The 20770-nt window shown below is 36.7% G+C and overlaps 1 protein-coding gene across 2 annotated transcripts in view; it reads right to left on the bottom strand.

Moving 5' to 3' along the window:
• The window catches only part of WDR44 (WD repeat domain 44), a 90686-nt gene that overhangs the window by 42607 nt on the left and 27309 nt on the right, over positions 1-20770 (bottom strand). For both annotated transcript variants that reach the window (XM_019719134.3, XM_019719135.3), the window contains exons 2-3: positions 19914-19947; positions 1238-1312 (exon numbers count right to left, since the gene is read on the bottom strand). In XM_019719134.3, coding sequence (XP_019574693.2) covers positions 1238-1312; positions 19914-19947 — 109 coding nt within the window. The remainder of the gene's footprint in view (positions 1-1237; positions 1313-19913; positions 19948-20770) is intronic.

Below are 20770 nucleotides of genomic sequence, written 5' to 3'. Positions count from 1 at the left end.
ATTTGTTACAGTGCATTAACTGCAGGCAATTTTTAATTTTAAAAAATGGTACCAGTCTTGTTATCTTATTTATACTGATACACAATACCATCATTTCTCCCAAAAAGAAAACTTTTCCTTTTAAAGGAAAAAGTATGATCAATATTAAAATATGTATTCCATTACATTTCTAAATTCCATAAGGGCAGGGCAATGGATCTCCATTGGGGGCGATTTTGCTCGGCATCCTTCCCCAGAAATGTCTGGAAACATTTTTGGTTGTCACGACGGGGTGGGGGGAATCTACTGGCATCTAGTGGGTAGAAGACAGGGATGCTGTTCAACATCCTGCAGTGCACAGAACAGTCTCCTCTTCCTTCACAACAAAGAATTACCCAGCCCCAAATGTCAATAGTATCACTATTGATACTATTGAGAAACTCTGGGGTAGAGAATGTGTCATCTTGTTGGTCTCTGGAAATCTACTAAGTAGAACTATGCCTGCGGTGTAGAAAACACTCAAAACATAGATGAATGAGCACACACCACCCTTTCTCCTTGGGTTTTATCCTGATACTGTGAACTACTCCATTGTCAAAATTTGTATCTTGTGCTCAGTCTCTTCTAGTAAACCAAACTCTTCATAGCATCAATTCTTTAAAAGGTATCAAAGGCACTATGAGAGTAATGACTTCTTATAACCTGCAACTCCTAAAGACTTCAGAATTTGCTGCACTGCGCTGTTCAATACCTTTAACTGTTGGTAGCAACCTCAAGCGTAGTTAAAACTTACTTTAATAAAAACACAAACACAAAAAATAAAAACACTTTACAAAACATTTTTTAAAATACTGTTTCAAACTACAGGAGATAGGGGGTAGAGGGGAGGCGGAATATGGTAAACGGGTTCAAATATATGACAGAAGGAGACTAAACTTTGAGTGATGAGCACACAAGGCAATATACAGATGATGTATTATAGGATTGCACACTTGAAACTTACATAATTTTATTAACCAATGTCACCCCAATAAATTTAATAAAAAAATACTGCTTCAAAGAATAAATTACCAATTACAAAATGACTTCTAAAAACCCTGATGCATTTTCAATCACAAATTCAACAGATTCAAGGAAATTTATGAAGTATCCACCACATACACAGTATTATACGGAAGGAATACACAAAACTTTCCACTTTGAATATACCATGTAAATGACAAATGCTACACAAATATTGATATTTTATCTTACCAACCTTTTTAGACACATCTTGTTTCAGTTCTTGTACAGGGGACTCATTTCCAACTTCGTGTGCGGTGTCCTCTGTTTCCTATTTTAAAAAGAAAACAATCAGAGATCAAATGATTGTTCTGTTTAAAATGCGGACAAATTAGAAAATATAGGAATAGTAAATTAAAGGCCCATAAAGGACTTAAATGTTTGTATGCTGATAGATTCCCAGAGATTTTATGCTAACTGGGACAATGTGATTTGCATAAGAAGATTATCAATCAGCAATTTTTAATTTTTCTACTGCAACAGGATATTTTCATTTAAAAGTGCCCAATTTTTTAAATTAAAAACCTGTATAGGAATATAAGAACTACTAAGTACCTTTATAGCTTAAAAAGATTGAGACAGTCATCAAAATGGTGGTGTGAGGTTAGCCTCTGTAAAGCTCCCCTGGAATTTAAAACTAATTGAACAACAATAACTCCACAAGATATTCCCTGCACAGCAGATAGGCAAAACGAAGAGGCCCACTACCGAATTCACCTAAAGGTGGGTGAATCTCGTGAGCAGGGGAGGAGGGAAGGGAGAAGTGCGGAGATGGAGCCACGCAGTTGCAGGACGCAGACCTAGCTCAGTGCTCCGAGCTCGGTGCATCCCGGAACTACCGCAGCTCCGGGAGAAGGAAGAACTCGGACTGCTAGGGCTCCACTTATGGCCCACAGGGCTGAGGGGACACCATATAACACGGCTTAACCCAACGCTCATGGAGAAAAGGCTGAGAGAAGAAGGCTGAATATGGTGGATGAAGCCCTCACTGCCGAGCAGAGAATGGAAGCCTTAGGCACTGAGACTAGCCACCCCCTCCCAACACTCCCAGAGCTCGCCCCGCCCCCACCTACCCAGTACTAGAAGCGGAACAGAGCAGTGTCAGATCAAACGAACAGAATATTTTCTGTTCTAAGAACTGTAGACCGCTGACACAGATTTGCAGCCCAACTAGTTCCGGCAAAGGGGAGGGAGCTGTGGAAGCAGGACCAGCTGTGCTGATGGTCGCCGCCATTGCTCTGGGCCACCTCTCACAACTCACCCTGCCCCTGGCCCCAACTATCTGGATGGATCCCTGCAGGAGTAAACAGAACTGCTGAAAAATACAGGCTCTGAATCTGGTGCAGGAAGAGGTTTGGAATTTCAAAACCTCTCCACATACCCACATGGACACTGCGCCCCGTGACCCAGGTGAACTATTAAAAGAGGAGAAGCCCGTCTGTTGAATCCCATTGTGTGAAAAGCTGGAATAGTGCAGAGAAAACATAGCACTACTGTGTGAGAGAGAGAAAAAAGCCTGCAGTCGGAAAGAAAATAAAACATTCTATCAACAAGTACGGGAAAACAAAAGAAAGACCTCTTCCTATCAACCTGTTGCAGAAGCCACTGCTGTAGGTGTCCAGGAAGAGAAATAATAAATCACTAATTGCCATGAATAACCAAGAGAACAAGACAACTCAGAAAGAAAGGGAAAAGTCTCCAGAAAAGGAACTTAAAGATACAGAAACATGTGACTTAAAAGACAGAGAATTCAAGATTGCAGTTCTTATAAGCTCAACAAAATGCAAGAAAACACAGACAGGCAGTTAAATGAACTCAGAAACACAATCAAAGAACATCATGAGCATTTTAAGAAAGAGATTGAAACTTTTAAAAAGAACCAAATAGAATTTCTGGAGATTAAGTACTCAATAGAAGAAATTAAGAATGAAATAACCAGCTTAGGTAGTAGAGTTCACCAGATGGAGGAAAGAATCAGTGACATCGAAGATAGAAACCTGGAAATTACACAGATGGAAGAAGAAAGAGACTTGAGACTTCAAAGAAATGAAAGACTCTACAAGAACTTTCTGACTCCATCAGAAAGAGCAATATAAGAATAATGGGCATACCAGAAGGAGAAGAAAGAGAGAAGGAAACAGAGAACACATTCAAACAAATTGTTGATGAGAACTTCCCAAACTTTTGGACAGAACTGCACCCTTGAATCCAAGAAGCAAATAGAACACCTAATTACCTCAATCCCAACAGGCCTTCTCCAAGGCACATTGTATTGAAGCTGTCTAAAATGAATGACAAAGAAGGAATCCTCAAGGCAGCCAGGGAAAAGAAGACGGTAACTTACAAAGGAAAGCCCATTAGATTATCATCAGATTTTTCAGCAGAAACTCTACAAGCCAGGAGGGAGTGGAACCAAATATTCAAACTTTTGAAAGAGAGAAATTATGAGCCAAGAATAACATATCCAGCAAAGATATCCTTTAGATAAGAAGCAGGAATAAAGACCTTTCCAGACATATGGAAGCTGAGGGAATTTTCTAATACACGACCTGCACTACAAGAAATACTAAAGGAGGCTATTCGACCACCATCAACACGGACAATTTGTGGCAACCAAAACATAAAAAAGGGGAGAGTAAAGGCCTGAACTGGAATATGGGAATGGAGAAAGTAAGCGTGCTGAACAAAATGGAATACTCTAAATATCAAACTTTCTTTTACATAAACTTAAGAGTAATCACTCAAAAAAAAATCAGAACTGAAATATATACATACTGTAATAAAAGAAGAAACGGAGGGAAACATCATAGAATACCACCACAAAGAAATAATACAGAACAACAAAAAGGCAAAGAAACAATGGAGACACAGCCTTACCAGAAAAATAAAGATAGAATGACAGGATATCCTCACATATCAATAATCACCCTAAATGTAAACGGACTGAACTCACCAATAAAAAGGAAGAGAGTAGCATTTGGATAAAAAAAATAAACCCAACCATATGCTGTCTCCAAGAGACACATCTCAGCTACAAGGACAAGAACAGACTCAAAGTGAAAGGGTGGAAATTGACATTCCAAACAAATGATACCCAGAGAAAATCAGGTGTAGCCATAATGATATCAGATGAAACAGACTTCAGGGTGAAAAAGGTAACAAGAGACAAAGATGGACATTTCATAATGGAAAAGGGGACTATACAACAAGAAGACATAACAGTCATCAATATTTATCCCCCAAACATGGAGCACGGAAATATACCAAGCAACTACTAACAGAACTAAAGGGAGAAATTGACCAAAGCACAATTATACGAGGGGACTTAGACACATCATTGACAGCTATGGATAGATCATCCAAGCAGAAAATAAATAATGATATAGCAGCCATAAATGACATTTGATGAAATGGACATAACTGACATTTATAAAGCACTTCATCCTAAAACATCAGACTATACATTCTTTTCTAGTGTACATGGAACATTCTCAAGGATAGACCATATATTGGGACATACAATCAGCCTCAGCAAATTTAAGAAGACTGAAATCATACCAAGCATATTCTGTGATCACAAGGCTTTGAAAGTGGTATCAACTGCAAAAAGAAACCAGGACAAAGCACAAATACATAGAGATTAAACAACACACTTTTAAAGAACGACTGGGTCAAAGAAATTAGAGGAGAGATCAAACGATACCTAGAAACAAATGACAATGAAAATACAACCTAACAAAATGTTTGGGATGCAGCGAAAGCAGTTTTAAGAGGGAAATTTATAGCATTACAGGCCTATCTCAAGAAACAAGAAAAATCCCAAATAAATCACCTCATATTACTCCTTAATGAACTAGAAAAAGAAGAACAAGTGAAACCCAAGGTCAGTAGAAGAAAGGAAATAACAAAAATCAGACCAGAACTAAATGAAATAGAGAACAAAAAGACCATAGAAAAAATTAATGTGATAAAGAGCTGGTCCTTTGAAAAGATTAACAAAATTGACAAACCCTTGGCTAGACTCAGTATGATCAAAAGAAAGAAGACACTAATTAACAAAATTAGAAATGAAAAAGGGGAAGTTATCACGGACACCACAGAAATACAAAGGATCATCCAAGAATACTATGAAGGACTATATGCCACCAAATTCAATAACCTAGAAGAAATGGACAAGTTCTTAGAAACATATAGCTTTCCAAGGCTGAACCATGAAGAACTGGAAAATCTAAACAGACCGATCACCAGTAACGAAATTGAATCAGTCATCCAAAACCTTCCCAAAAGCAAAAGTCCGGGACCAGATGGCTTCAGTAGTGAATTCTACCAAACTCTCATAGAGGATCTAATACCATTCCTGCTCACACTCTTCCAAAAAATTGAAGAAGCGACAGTACTCCCTAAATCACTTTATGAGGCCAAAATTACCCTGAGGCCAAAGCCTGGTAATGACAACACAAAAAAAGAAAATTACAGACCAATATCTCTGATGAATACAGATGCAAAAATCCTAAACAAAATTCTAGCAAATCGAATACAACAATGTATTCAAAAGATTATACATCACGACCAAGTCAGGTTCATCCCCGGGGCACAAGGATGGTTCAACATCCGCAAATCCATCAATGTGATACGTCACATAAACAAAACAAAGGACAAAAATCATACGATTATATCAATTGGTGCAGAAAAAGCATTTGAAAAGGTATAACATCCATTTATGATTAAAACACTTAATAAAATAGGTATAGAAGGAAAATACCTTAAAATAATAAAGGCCATATATGACAAGCCCTCAGCTAATCTCATAATTAACGGTGAGAAACAGAAGCACTTTGCTCTACGTTCAGGAACACGACAGGGCTGTCCCCTATCACCTCTGCTTTTCAACATAGTGTTGGAAGTCCTCGCCAGAGCAATCAGGGAAGAGAAAGAAATAAAAGGCATCCAAATTGGGAATGAAGAAGTTAAATTATCACTCTTTGCAGATGACATGATGCTATATATAGAAAACCCTAAAGACTCCACCAAAAAGCTATAAGAAACAATCAACGTATACAGTAAAGTTGCTGGCTACAAAATCAACGTACAAAAATTCATTGCATTCCTATATACTAACAATGAAAACTCAGAAAAATAAATAGAAAAAAAAATTCCTTTTGCAATTGCAGCAAAAAGAATAAAATACCTAGGAATAAACTTAACCAAGGATGTGAAAGACCTATATGCTGAAAACTATAAGACATTTTTGAAAGAAATTGAAGAAGACACAAAGAAATGGAAAGACATTCCGTGCTCATGGATTGGAGCAATCAACATAGTTAAAATGGCCATGTTACCCAAAGCAATACACAGATTCAATGCAATCCCCATCAAAATCTCAATGGCATATTTTAAAGAAATAGAACAAGAAATCATGAGATTTGTTTGGAATCACAAAAGACCCCAAACAACCAAAGCAATCTTAAGAAAAAAGAACAATACTGGAGGTATCATACTCCCTGACTTTAGTTTGTTCTACAGGGGTACAATAATCAAAACAGCATGGTATTGGCAGAAAAACAGATACGTAGACCAATGGAATAGAATTGAGAACCCATAAATAAAACCACATAAATATGGACAGATAATTTTTGACAAAGAAGGTACAAACATACAATGGAGGAAAGACAGCCTCTTCAATAAATGGTGCTGGGAGAATCGGATAGCCACGTGCAAAAGAATGAAACTGGACTGCTATCGGTCACCATGTACCAAAATTAATTCAAAATGGATCAAAGACTTAAGCATAAGACCTGGCACAATAAACTGCATAGAAGAACCAACATAGGTACTAAACTTATGGACCTTGGGTTCAAAGAGCATTTTATTAATTTGACTCCAAAGGCAATGGAAGTAAAAGCTAAAATAAACGAATGGCACTATATGAAACTTAAAAGCTTCTGCACAGCAAAAGAAACCATCGACAAAATAAAGAGGCAACCAACTGAATGGGAGAAAATTTTTGCAAACAGTGCCTCTGATAAGGGGATAATATCCAAAATAGACAAGGAACTCATGCAACTCAACAACAAAAGAACAAAGAACCCAATGGAAAAATGGGCAGAAGACCTGAAGAGACATTTCTCCAAAAAGGACATACAAATGGCAAATAGACATATGAAAAAATGCTCAACGTCACTAATCATCAGAGAAATGCAAATAAAAACTACAATGAGATATCACGTCAACCCAGTCAGAATGGCTATCATCAACAAGACAAATAGTAACAAGTGTTGGAGAGGCTGGAGAAAAAGGATCCCTCATACACTGTTGGTGGGAATGCAGACCTTTGAAGCCGTTATGGAAGGCAGTGTGGAGGTTCCTCAAAACATTACGAATAGAATTACCATATGACCCAGTAATCCCTCTCCTGGGTATCTACCCAAAAAATCTGAAAACATTTATACATAAAGACACGTGTGCTCCAATGTTCATTGCAGCTTTGTTTACTGTGGCCCAGACATGGAAACAACCAAAATGTTCTTCGATAGATGAATGGATAAAGATGTTGTGGTATATTTACACAGTGGAATACTATTCGGCGGTAAGAAAAGATGATATAGGAACATTTGTGACAACATGGATGGATCTTGAGAGTATGATGCTAAGTTAAATAAGTCAGACAGAAAAAGTAGAGAACCATATGATTTCACTGATATGTGGTATATGAACCAAAAACAACAAAAGAACAAGACAAACAAATGAGAAACAAAAACTCATAGACACAGACAATAGTTTAGTGATTACCAGAGTGTAACGGGGGTGGGGGGTGGGAGATGACGGTAAGGGGGATCAAATATATGGTGATGGAAGGAGAACTGACTCTGGGTGGTGAACACAGAATGGGATTTATAGATGATGTAATACAGAATTGTACACCTGAAATTTATGTAACTTTACTAACAATTGTCACCCCAATAAATAAATAAAAAAAGATTGAAAATTTAAAGTAAAGGGTTGAAATAGAACTTTTATTTTCCCCAAAGTATTGTTCCACAGATACGCTTAATACAAAAATATGTAATGCAGAAAATCGCATTAAGATAATTGTTTGCTTATAAACTCTACATGTTTTACATAAAAGGAATCAAGACTTAACCAGAAATTAAATGAAGTTCCCCAAACAGTAACAGATGAACAAAATTAAACCCACCAAAAATACATATATATCTACGTATACATTTATATACACATACGTACATATATATATATATTTGGGAAGTTAGAGAAGATAGAAATGGATACTGCATTTCTGCTGGAAAAAAAATTGTGTAAAATAAGATAATCATACACTTGTAAATCTTAATACCATATCCTTCTCTATCTTAAGTTGTCTTTACATTTATAGAAGTACAGCAATTTTAATGCTACTACTGGTACTGAGGGAAAAATAATTCTTGGTGCACACCACAGATCTTGTTAATAGAATGCCACTATAGCCACTTTTTGTCAGATAAGCAACCTAAGGCACAGAAGGTTGTATGTAAGTATTAAGGTAGCAATTCTACCAAGTATCAGGATATGATCATGATGGGCTTCATTGTATAATTGCTCCAGAGATGATTAAATGCTAAAGGTCTCATGTGCTGGTGAAATTTCTGTAGGACTTCCAATATCATTAAGCTGAAGTTGTTTCATTGAATTCCTTCCAGCATTTGGGGAATACTACCAATCTTATATAGATTCTACTATAGAGAAGCTGTTCCATGGAATTTTAAGTGTTACATAAAATCCAAACTCCACCACAGCCCATGAGGGCCTAACGTGATATGGCCCCGCCTACATCTTTGACATCTCATCTCCTACATTTCTCACCTCCCTCTCCCACCAAAACCCCACAATTACACTTTGGCCAACAGGATGGTTCCTTGCCATCTTTACAGTCATAGCTCAAGTGTTATTACATCAGAATAGCCCTCCCTGACCACCCTGAAATAAACTCATCCCCTAGACTTTCTATCACATTATCCTGTTTTACTTCATTGCACTCATTACCATCTGAAACGACCTTATTTACATGCTTTTTGGGGGCTCTTCCCTGCCTTACTAGAATGTCAGTTCCATGAAAGCAGGGACCTTGTTTGGTACACCACTACGTACTCAGTACATAAAACAGTGACTGGCAAAAGTAATCATTGGCTGAATGAATGCTGAATAATGCATGCTCTGGTTTTCCTTCACTAAAGACACATATCATAAGTTTATATATCGTTTAATCGAATCCTGGTTTTAAACTAAAACATACTTCTAATAAAAACCAATTTTGAGTTGCGGGAAGAGTGAATTGGAGGAAGGTGGTCAAAAGGTACAAGCTTCCAGTTGGAAGATATGTAAGTACTAGGGATGTAATATACAAAACAATGACTATAGCTAGCACTGCTGCTTGATATATGGGAAAGTTGTTAAGAGAGTACATTTTAAGTTCTCATCACAAGGAAAAATTTTTTCCACTTTTTTCCTTCTTTTCTTTTTATTGTATCTAAATGAGAAGATAGATGTTAGCTGAACCTATTGTGGTAATCATTTCACAATACATGTAAATTAAACCATCTTGCTATACACCTTAAACTTATACAGTGATGTGTGTCAGTTATTTCTCAATTAAACTGGAAGAAAAACAAATAAGAAAATAATCTTGACAAGATGAGGGACAGAAAATACCTGAAAGCTGACGGCCTTAAGAACATGCATATTAGAGAAACTCCTTCAACTGTCCTATAAATTAAGTATATGTATCCAATTATCCTCCAATAACTGTTCATTAGTAGGAAAATCAGAAGCATCGTACAACCTAATTCTGTGGATATTTTCCCTAAGCAAAAATATACACTAATCATTCCTGTACCTCAATTTAATTTGGTTGAATGAAGTACTTACAAAGATCACAGATTAACATTCTTACACTGATCAAAACTGCCAAACAGTGATTAGACTTCTATTTTATCTGGCTTTAAGAAAACGCTCTTGGACTTTGACTTTTTGAAAGCTATCAACTCCTGTAATTTAAACTGCTATTAAACCACACGTTTAAAGGAGTGATATGGCACCGATCAGAGGATCTGATCTGTACAGAAGTTAATCAAAAATTTCTTAGTAAAACCTGATTTAGTATATCTATATGTGCATATATATATATATATATATATATATATATATATATATATATATGTGTGTGTGTGTGTACACACACACACACACACACACACACACATATATTCACATATAATTCTCTCTGAGTGATGCAGGTTCAGGTCCTTCCCCTAGCACCTCGATCAGGCTTTGGGGAAAAAGCAATGCAAACCATGCATGTGCCTACAGACAGCCAACACTGACTTAGTTAGACTTGAGACAGTCCTCATTTATTACCCCTTCTGGATCTGGACTGTCTGATAAATAAAGAAGCACAGTACCTACTAAACTCCAGCTTCCCACCATCAAGCCATTTCCCTACCCTCTGCCTATCTCAACCTCAGAAATATGCTTCCTTTAAAAAGTATGTTAGATCATTCAAATTCTAGCAATTCACAACACCTTCGTCACCACCTTGGATATCAGAGAGCTGTTTGTATCCTCCTCACAGTATTCAATTTTAATATTTGACCTTTTTAAATTTTAATAAGCACATCCAACAAAAGACTGTTTCACAAATCATTTGCACAAACATGATCTACACTCAAATCTTCATTATCTACTAAAAAACCTTAAGCTAAAAATGTTAGTTATTAAAAAATTCATGTCACTTCTAGTTTATAGTAGTAAGGAAGGGGAAGCTATTAACAGTGATAAAATGAAATGGAAAAAAGATGTTTTATAGATGTGACCTCCACTGTTTTTGGCTAAGAGAAAAAAACAACTCTTAAATAGTTGTCATACTCATCCATCCATTCCTATCAACACTGTCCCTTTGTCAGTTTTATGTCTTAACATTCTAACAACTTCTTAACAACTCTCTGCACCTAGTCTCTTTACTCCAATTGTTCTCCAACCCTTCCTCCACTTATCTTTTGCTAATTCCCCAGAAAAAAAAAACCTTGGAGAGCACAGCTGTAAGACATATAAGAATGGACTTTTTAAATGTTTTTCTCCAAAAATTTAAAGCCGGGAGTTTTTAACCTGACGTTCAAGGCTCATCAAAATTTGGCCCCAATTTCCATGAAATGTATACATTGGTCACACTGGTCTCTCAATGCTCCCAGCAAATTCTACGCCTTTGCATATTAATTAGCTACGTAATACTACTGCCTAACATACAATGCTTTCCCAATTTTTCTCTATGTACCCTATGCAAATCTCTCCCAATTTTCAAAGCCCAGCAATTTCTAACTCTTCCCTGAAACTTTCCTCTGCTATTCCAGGTACCAGTACTCTCATGGTAACTCTCTCTCTTCCTTCCTCTTCCAAACTCCTTGTAGCTCTTAAGGTCTATTTCATTCTACAAACATCAATACCACACATCTCATCTCTTCATATACATGTCTCTACTGTAAGATAATAAAATCATCAAAAATTGGGACCATATCAAACTTTTATTTGGGTTACTTAAGATATCAGTAGTTATGTTGTTATATATAATATGCATTCAATATTCTGAGTACCTCCATACCACAGAAGACTAGCTTGTAGTAAAAAAGAACAAACCATTGATACATACAATAACTTGCATGGATGTCAATCTCCTTCAGTCAATTTCAAAAGGTCACACACTGTATGATTCTATTTATAGGAAACTATTACATGACAAAGTTACAGAGATGGAAAACAGATTAGTGGCTGTCTAGGGTTAGGGATGATGGGGGGAAAGTGTCAGGTTTGACTTTATAAAGGGATAGCACAAGGCAGAGCTTTGTGGTGATGAAACAGATCTGCATCTTGGCTGTGGTGGTGGTTACACAAATATGCACATGTAATAAATTGACATAGAACTATACACTCATAATGTACCAATGTCAAATTCCTGGTTCCAATATTATACTATAAATAAGATATAACCCCTGAGGAAATGGGTGAAGGAAACATAGGACTTCTCTGTACTATCTTTGCAGCTTCCTGTGACTATAATTATTTCAAAATAAAACATAAGAAAGAACAATATCCAACTTCATATTTATTTTCTAAATAAGTACATTTTCTATCTAATTTTATTCAACTTAAGGAAAATCTATAATTACTGAAATAAAGTAGATTCCCAAAACCTATTTGTTAGAACCTAAAAACATCTTAGAGCTAAGTGGCATAAACAGCAATTGTCTCTGGATATGGGGGTTGGGAACTAGATGAGGGATGAGATGGAAGTTACATTTTCAACTATGTACTTTTGCAATGAGCAAACTTTAACTATGTCTATATTCTACTTTGAAAATTGTTTTATTAAATAGACTATCAAATGGTTTATATAAAATACAAGGAATAAAGAATTATGATGAGAAACGTCATCAAAATGGCGGCATGAGGTGAGCCTCTGTAAAGCTCCCGTGGAATTCACAATGAATTGAACAACAAAAACTCCACAAAGGACGCCCTGCACAGCAGACAAGCAAGACGAAGAGGCCCACTACTGAATTTACCTACAGGTGGGCGAATTGCGCGAGCGGGAGAGGAGGAAAGGGAGATGCGGAGACCGAGCCGCGCGGACGCAGGACACAGACCTAGCTCAGTGCTCCGAGCTCGCTGCTTCCCGAAACTACCGCAGCTGCGGGAGAGGGAAGAACTCGGACTACTAGGGCTCGGCTTATGGCCCACAGGGCTGAGGGGGCAGCATATAACACAGCTGAACCCTATGCTCACGGTAGAGACCTCAGAGAAAAGACTGAGGGAAAAAGGCTGAAAACAGTGGTTTAAGGCCTCACTGCCGAGGAGAGAATGGAAGGCTTAGGCACCGAGACTACCCGGCCCCTCCCTACCCTCCCAGAGCTCGCCCCGCCCCCACATGCCCAGAACTACAAACAGAACAGTAGCACTGTCAGATCAAACGAATACAATATTTACTGTTCTGAGAACTGTGGACCTCAAACACAAATTCGCAGCCCAACTAGTTCGCGCAAAGGGGAGGGAGCTGTGGAAGCAGAACCTGCTGTGGAGGTGGTCGCCGCCATTCCTCTGGGCCACCTCTCACAACTCACCCTGCCCCTGACCCCACCTATCTGGGCAGATCCCTGAGGGAGTAAACAGAACTGTTGAAACATACGGGCTCTGAATCTGGAGCAGGAAGAGCTTTGGAACATCAAAAGCTCTCCGCATACCCACCGGGACACTGCGCCCTGTGACCTAGATGAACTCTTAACAGAGGAGAAGCCCGTCTCCCAGGGAATCCCCCCATTGTGTGAGAAGCTGGAATAGTGCAGAGAAAACATAGCACTACCGTGTGGGAGAAGAAAAATAAACTGCAGTCGGAGAAGAAATAAAACATTCTACCAAGAAGTACTGGAAAACAAAAGAAAGACCTCTTCCTATCAACCTGTTGCAGAAGCCACTCCTGTAGATGTCTAGGAAGAGAAATAGTAAACCAGTAATTGCCATGAATAACCAAGGTAACAAGAGCTCATAAAGAAAGTGAAAAATCTCCAGAAAAGGCACTTAAAGATACAGAAATATGTGACTTAAATGACAGAGAATTCGAGATTGCAGTTCTGAAAAAACTCAACGAGATGCAAGAAAACACAGATAGGCAGTTAAATGAACTCAAAAACACAATCAAAGAACAGCATGAGCATTTTAAGAAAGAGATTGAAATTTTAAAAGAACCAAATAGGATTTCTGGAGATAAAGAACTCAATAGAAGAAATTAAGAACGAAATAACCAGCTTAGGTAGTAGAGTTCACCAGATGGAGGAAAGAATCAGTGGCATCGAAGATAGAAACCTGGAAATTAAACAGAAGGAAGAAGAAAGACACTTGAGACTTAAAATAAATGAAAGAACTCTAAAATAACTTTCTGACTCCATCAGAAAGAGCAATATAAGAATAATGGGCATACCAGGAGAAGAAAGAGAGAAGGGAACAGAGAATATATTCAAACAAATTGTCGATGAGAACTTCCCAAACTTGTGGACAGAACTGGACCCTCGAATCCAAGAAGCAAACAGAACACCTAACTACCTCAATCCCAACAGGCCTTCTCCAAGGCACATGGTATTCAAGCTGTCTAAAATCAAGGACAAAGAAAGAATCCTCAAGGCAGCCAGAGAAAAACAGACGGTAACTTACAAAGGAAAGCCCATTAGATTATCATCAGATTTTTCAGCACAAAACTCGACAAGCCAGGAGGGAGTGGAACCAATATTCAAACTATTGGAAGAGAGAAAGCATGAGCCAAGAATAATATATAGAGCAAAGATATCCTTTAGATATGAAGGAGGAATAAAGACCTTTCCAGACATACAGATGCTGAGGGAATTTTCTAATACACGACCTGCACTACAAGAAATACTAAAGGAGCCTATTCGACCACCATCAACAGGGACAATTTGTGGCAACCAAAACATAAAAAGGGGGAGAGTAAAGGCCTGAACCGGAATATGGAAATGGAGAAAGTAAGCGTGCTGAAGAAAATGGAATACTCTAAATATCAAATATTCTTTTACATAAACTTAAGAGTAACCACTCAAAAAAAAACAGAACTGAAATATATACTGTAATAAAAGAAGAAACAGAGGGAAACATCATAGAATACCACAACACAGAAAAAATAGACAACAACAAAAAGACAGAGAAACAATGGAGACACAGCCTTACCAGAAAAATAAAGATAGAATGACAGGAAATACTCACATATCAATAATCACCATAAATGTAAATGGACTGAACTCACCAATAAAAAGGCACAGAGTAGCAGATTGGATCAAAAAACTAAACCCAACCATATGCTGTCTCCAAGAAACACATCTCAGCTACAAGGACAAGCATAGACTCAAAGTGAAAGGGTGGAAATTGACATTCCAAGCAAATGGTACCCAGAGAAAATCAGGTGTAGCCATAATGATATCAGATGAAACAGACTTCAAGGTGAAAAAGATAACAAGAGACAAAGATGGACATTTCATAATGGTGAAGGGGACCATACAACAAGAAAACATAACAGTCATCAATATTTATGCCCCCAATCAGGGAGCACCGAAATACACCAAGCAAGTACTAACAGAACTAAAGGGAGAAATTGACCAAAACACAATTATACTAGGGGACTTAAATACATCATTGACAGCTATAGATAGATCATCCAAACAGAAAATAAATAATGAAATAGCAGCCCTAAATGACACGTTAGATGAAATGGACATAAGTGACATTTATAGAGCACTTCATCCTAGAACATCAGACTACACATTTTTTTCCAGTGTACATGGAACATTCTCAAGGATAGACCACATATTGGGACATAAAATCAGCCTTAGCAAATTTAAGAAGACTGATATCATACCAAGCATATTCTCTGATCACAAGGATTTCAAATCGGATATCAACTGCAAAAGGAAAGCAGGAAAAAAGCACAAATACATGGAGATTAAACAGCATACTTTTAAAGAACGACTGGGTCAAAGAAGAAATTAGAGGAGAGATCAAAAGATACATAGAAACAAATGACAATGAAAAGACATCCTACCAAAATTTTTGGGATGCAGCGAAAGCAGTTTTAAGAGGGAAATTTATAGCATTACAGGCTTATCTCAAGAAACAAGAAAAATGCCAAATAAATAACCTCATGTTACACCTCAAAGAACTAGAAAAAAAAGAACAAGTGAAACCCAATGTCAGCAGAAGAAAAGAAATAACAAAAATCAGAGCAGAAGTAAATGAAATAGAGAACAAAAAGACAATAGAAAAAATTCATCTGACAAAGAGTTGGTTCTTCGAAAAGATTAACAAAATTGACAAACCCTTGGCTAGACTCACTATGATAAAAAGAGAGAAGACACTAATTAGCAAAATCAGAAACAAAGAAGGGGAAGTTATCACAGACACCACAGAAATACAAAGGATCATCCAAGAATACTATGAAGGACTACATGCCAGCAAATTCAATAACCTAGAAGAAATGGACAAGTTCTTAGAAACATATAGCCTTCCAAGGCTGAACCATGAAGAACTGGAAAATCTAAACAGACAGATCACCAGTAACGAAATTGAATCAGTCATCCAAAACCTTCCCAAAAGCAAAAGTCTGGGACCAGATGGCTTCACTAGTGAATTCTACCAAACCTTCAAAGAGGATCTAATAACAATCCTGCTCAAACTCTTCCAAAAATTTCAAGAAGAGACAGTACTCCATAACTCATTTGATAAGGCCAACATTACCCTGATGCCAAAACCTGGTAAGGACAGAACAAAAAAGGAAAACTACAGACCAATATCTCTGATGAAAACAGATGCAAAAATCTTAAATAAAATTCTAGCAAAACGAATACAACAATGCACTAAAAAGATTATTCATCACGACCAAGTGGGGTTCATCCCTGGGGCACAAGGATGGTTCAATATCCGCAATCCATTTGTGTATGTGATACATTACATAAACAAAATAAAGGACAAAACTCATAGGATTATATCAATTGATGGAGAAAAAGCATTTGACAAGATACAACATCCATTCATGATTAAAACACTTAATAAAATATGTATAGAAGGAAAATACCTTAACACAATAAAGGCCGGATATGACAAGCCCTCTGCTAATCTCATAATTAATGGTGAAAACTGAAGCCCTTTGCTTTACGTTCAGGAACATGACAGGGATGTCCCCTATTACCTCTGCTTTTCAATATAGTGTTGGAAGTCCTTGCCAGAGCAATCAGGCAAGAGATAGATATAAAAAGCATCCAAATTGGGAATGAAGTAGTTAAATTATCACTCTTTGCAGATGACATGATGCTATACATAGAAAACCCTAAAGACTCCACCAAAAAGCTATTAGAAACAATCAACGAATACAGTAAAGTTGCTGGCTACAAAATCAACGTACAAAAGTCCATTGCTTTCCTATATAGTAACAATGAAATCTCAGAAAAAGAAATACAAAAAACAATTCCTTTTGCAATTGCAGCAAAAAGAATAAAATACCTAGGAATAAACTTAACCCAGGATGTGAAAGACCTATATGCTGAAAACTATAAGACATTTTTGAAAGAAATTGTGGAAGACACAAAGAAATGGAAAGACATTCCTTGCTCATGTATTGGAAGAAGCAACATAGTTAAAATGGCCATATTATCCAAAGCAATATACAGATTTAATGCAATCCCCATCAAAATCCCAATGGCATTTTTTAAAGAAATAGAAGAAAAAATCGTCAGATTTGTTTGGAAACAGAAAAGACGCCGAATAGCCAAAGAAATCTTAAGAAAAAAGAATAATGGAGGTATCACACTTCCTGACTTTACCTTGTAGTACAGGGATACAACAGTCAAAATAGCATGGTAAAATAAACCACATAAATGTGGACAGATAATTTTTGACAAAGAAGCTAAAAACATGCAATGGAGGAAAGACAGCCTCTTCAATAAATGGTTCTGGGAGAATTGGATAGCCACGTGGAAAAGAATGAAACTGGACTGCTATCTGTCACCATGTACCAAAATTAATTCAAAATGGATCAAAGACTTAAGCATAAGACCTGGCACAATAAACTGCACAGAAGAAAACATAGGTACTAAACTTATGGACCTTGGGTTCAAAGAGCATTTTATGAATTTGACTCCAAAGGCAATGGAAGTAAAAGCTAAAATAAACGCATGGGACTATGTGAAACTTAAAAGCTTCTGCACAGCAAAAGTAACCATCGACAAAACAAAGAGGCAACCAACTGAATGGGAGAAGATTTTTGCAAACAGTGCCTCCGATAAGGGGCTTATATCCAAAATATACAAGGAACTCATGAAAATCAACACCAAAAAAACAAACAACCCAACTGAAAAATGGGCAGAGGACCTGAAGAGACATTTCTCCAAAGAGGACATACAAATGGCAAATAGACATATGAAAAAATGCTCAACATCACTAATCATCAGAGAAATGCAAAGAAAAACCACAATGAGATATCACCTCACCCAGTCAGAATGGCTGTCATCAACAAGACAAATAGTAACAAGAGTTGGAGAGGCTGTGGAGAAAAAGGAACCCTCATACACTGTTGGTGGGAATGCAGACTGGTGCAGCCGTTATGGAAGGCAGTGTGGAGGTTCCTCAAAAAATTACGAATAGAATTACCATATGACCCAGCCATCCCTCTCCTGGGTATCTACCCCAAAAATCTGAAAACATTTATACATAAAGACACGTGTGCTCCAATGGTCATTGCAGCTTTGTTTACGGTGGCCAAGACATGGAAACAACCAAAATGTCCTTCGATAGTTGAATGGATAAAGAAGTTGTGGTATGCATAGACAATGGAATACTGTTCGGCGGTAAGAAAAGATGATTTAGGAACATTTGTGACAACATGGATGGATCTTGAGAGTAGGATGCTAAGCGAAATAAGTCAGACAGAAAAAGCAGACAACCATATGATTTCACTGATATGTGTTATATAAACTAAAAACAATAAAAGAAGAAGACAAACAAATGAGAAACAAAAACTCATAGACACAGACAATAGTTTAGTGGTTACCAGAGGGTAAGGGGGTGGGGGGTGGGAGATGAGGGTAAAGGGGGATCAAATATATGGTGATGGAAGGAGAACTGGCTCTGGGTGGTGAACACACAGTGGGATTTATAGATGATGTAATACAGAATTGTACACCTTAAATCTATGTAATTTTACTAACAATTGTCACCCCAATAAATTAAAAAAAAAGAATTATGATGTAACCTTAAGCACTCAATTTAAGAAAAAGAAAATAGTTACCACTAGCTTTCAAGTCTCTTATATATCCCTTTCCATTTCTATTACATTCTTTCCCCCTTAGAGATGACTTGTATCCTAAAGTTTATGTTTATCATTCGTTTGCTATTTTTTACAGTTTTACTATGCTTATAACTGTAAACAATATAGTCTTTAATTTTGCCAGCTTTTGAACTGAATATAAATGGAATTTACTGCATGCATTTTTTCCATGAATTGTCTTTTACCCCCCTACTCAACCTTATGGTACTGAAACTCATCCATGCTATTGTGTATAACTAATTCATTTATATCCACTGCTGTAGACTATTCCTTATGAATGTACCAAAATTTATCAAAGAGATCAATATCCAGTGTGTATAAAAAGATGGTAGGACACTGGAAGTGGAAAAATAGAGCATGTTTGAGTTTATACATACATATGTACAGACGCACACCACACAAAAACATTTACAAACATACAAAATACACATAAAGTACATACCCAATTTGATTTAAAGCATCAAATGTCAGAGAATATCTATTTGGTGATATTCCTATTTTTGAAATGGTTCTCAGGAGCATAATGTCTCAATAAAAAAACTCCTTTGCTTGGATATAAGGCTGGGATTGATTTTTATATATAGTGACGATACCAATACATGTGCCCATAAGAAGTATACAAGTGTTTTGGTTACTCCACATTTTTGTCATGCAGGTTTTCTTTTTCAATTAAAACACACACACACACACACACACAGTATTTTATATTGTTCTTTTATTCTAAAAATTATAAGTCAAATAAAAATTACTGGAAATCTAAAAAATACTTATAGTCCCTTCCTTAGAGCACAATAAGTATTTCTAGAGTATCTAATTACACCTAGTAAGAGACAATGTGAGAATATTTAGCAAAAAATAAGTAATAGAAAGCAAAAGAAAAAGAATTACATAAAAAAGAAAAAATTAAAAGTGTTTATAATTTATAGAAACATAACTTGCAGAAAGCACAACTTACCTCTAATGTTGAAATTCCAACCTTTTCTGGAGACCTGTTAAGAAATAAAAGCAAGGTGGTGTTGAATACTGGAGGTGAGAAGGGAAATAATTCTACATACTTATTAAAGACAAGCCCACCTTTTTAAAAACATGTATGTATTCTGTAATTGAAAAAAGTTCCTTTACATAGAGAAAATGTAGAAAATATAAAAAAGTAGAGAAGAAAATTAAAGTGACCCATAATCTGACTACGTAGCGATTTGAGTATGTATCTTTTGTCTTTCTACATATCTATATCTTTATGACACATAATACTATAATAAGCAACTTTGTAAAGAAAATTTTGTGTTCCTCCATGATGAATTTCTTTAAACTTCTCTAGAAGTGGAACTGCAGTTCAAAAGTATACACAATTATATTGTGGTTATGTCGGAGAATGTCCTTGTTTGTAGGAAATGCATATTCAAGTATTTGAAGGGGGTTGGGCAATATACTCCTAATGGGTCAGGAAACTTTCAAGAAGTTTATGATTGTTTCTAAATAAAGTTATTTACTTAATTTAAAAAAAAAGTATACACAATTTTCAGCATTTTGAGACAATTTCAAATTGCCCTCCAGAACAGCTGTACCAATTTATACTCCCACTGCTCTGAGTGCGTGTTTCTTAATACCCCTGCCAAAAATGAGTGTTATTTTTAAACTTTTACAAATGTAATAGGCAAAAGTATATCTCTTTGTTGTCTGAACTTATACTTCTTTGATTTACAGTGTGGATGAAAAGTTTTGTGTGCATCAGACCTTTACATTGCTTTTGAAGAGAGATGCCCGGTTTTGTTCATAGCTCATTTTTCTACTGGAACAGAACTCTACTCTTCA

Source organism: Rhinolophus sinicus, chromosome 18, assembly GCF_057876585.1.
Source record: "Rhinolophus sinicus isolate RSI-liver-muscle chromosome 18, RSI-T2T, whole genome shotgun sequence".
In the NCBI taxonomy this organism is placed as follows: domain Eukaryota; kingdom Metazoa; phylum Chordata; class Mammalia; order Chiroptera; family Rhinolophidae; genus Rhinolophus; species Rhinolophus sinicus.
This window is presented reverse-complemented; position numbering and strand designations above follow the sequence as displayed.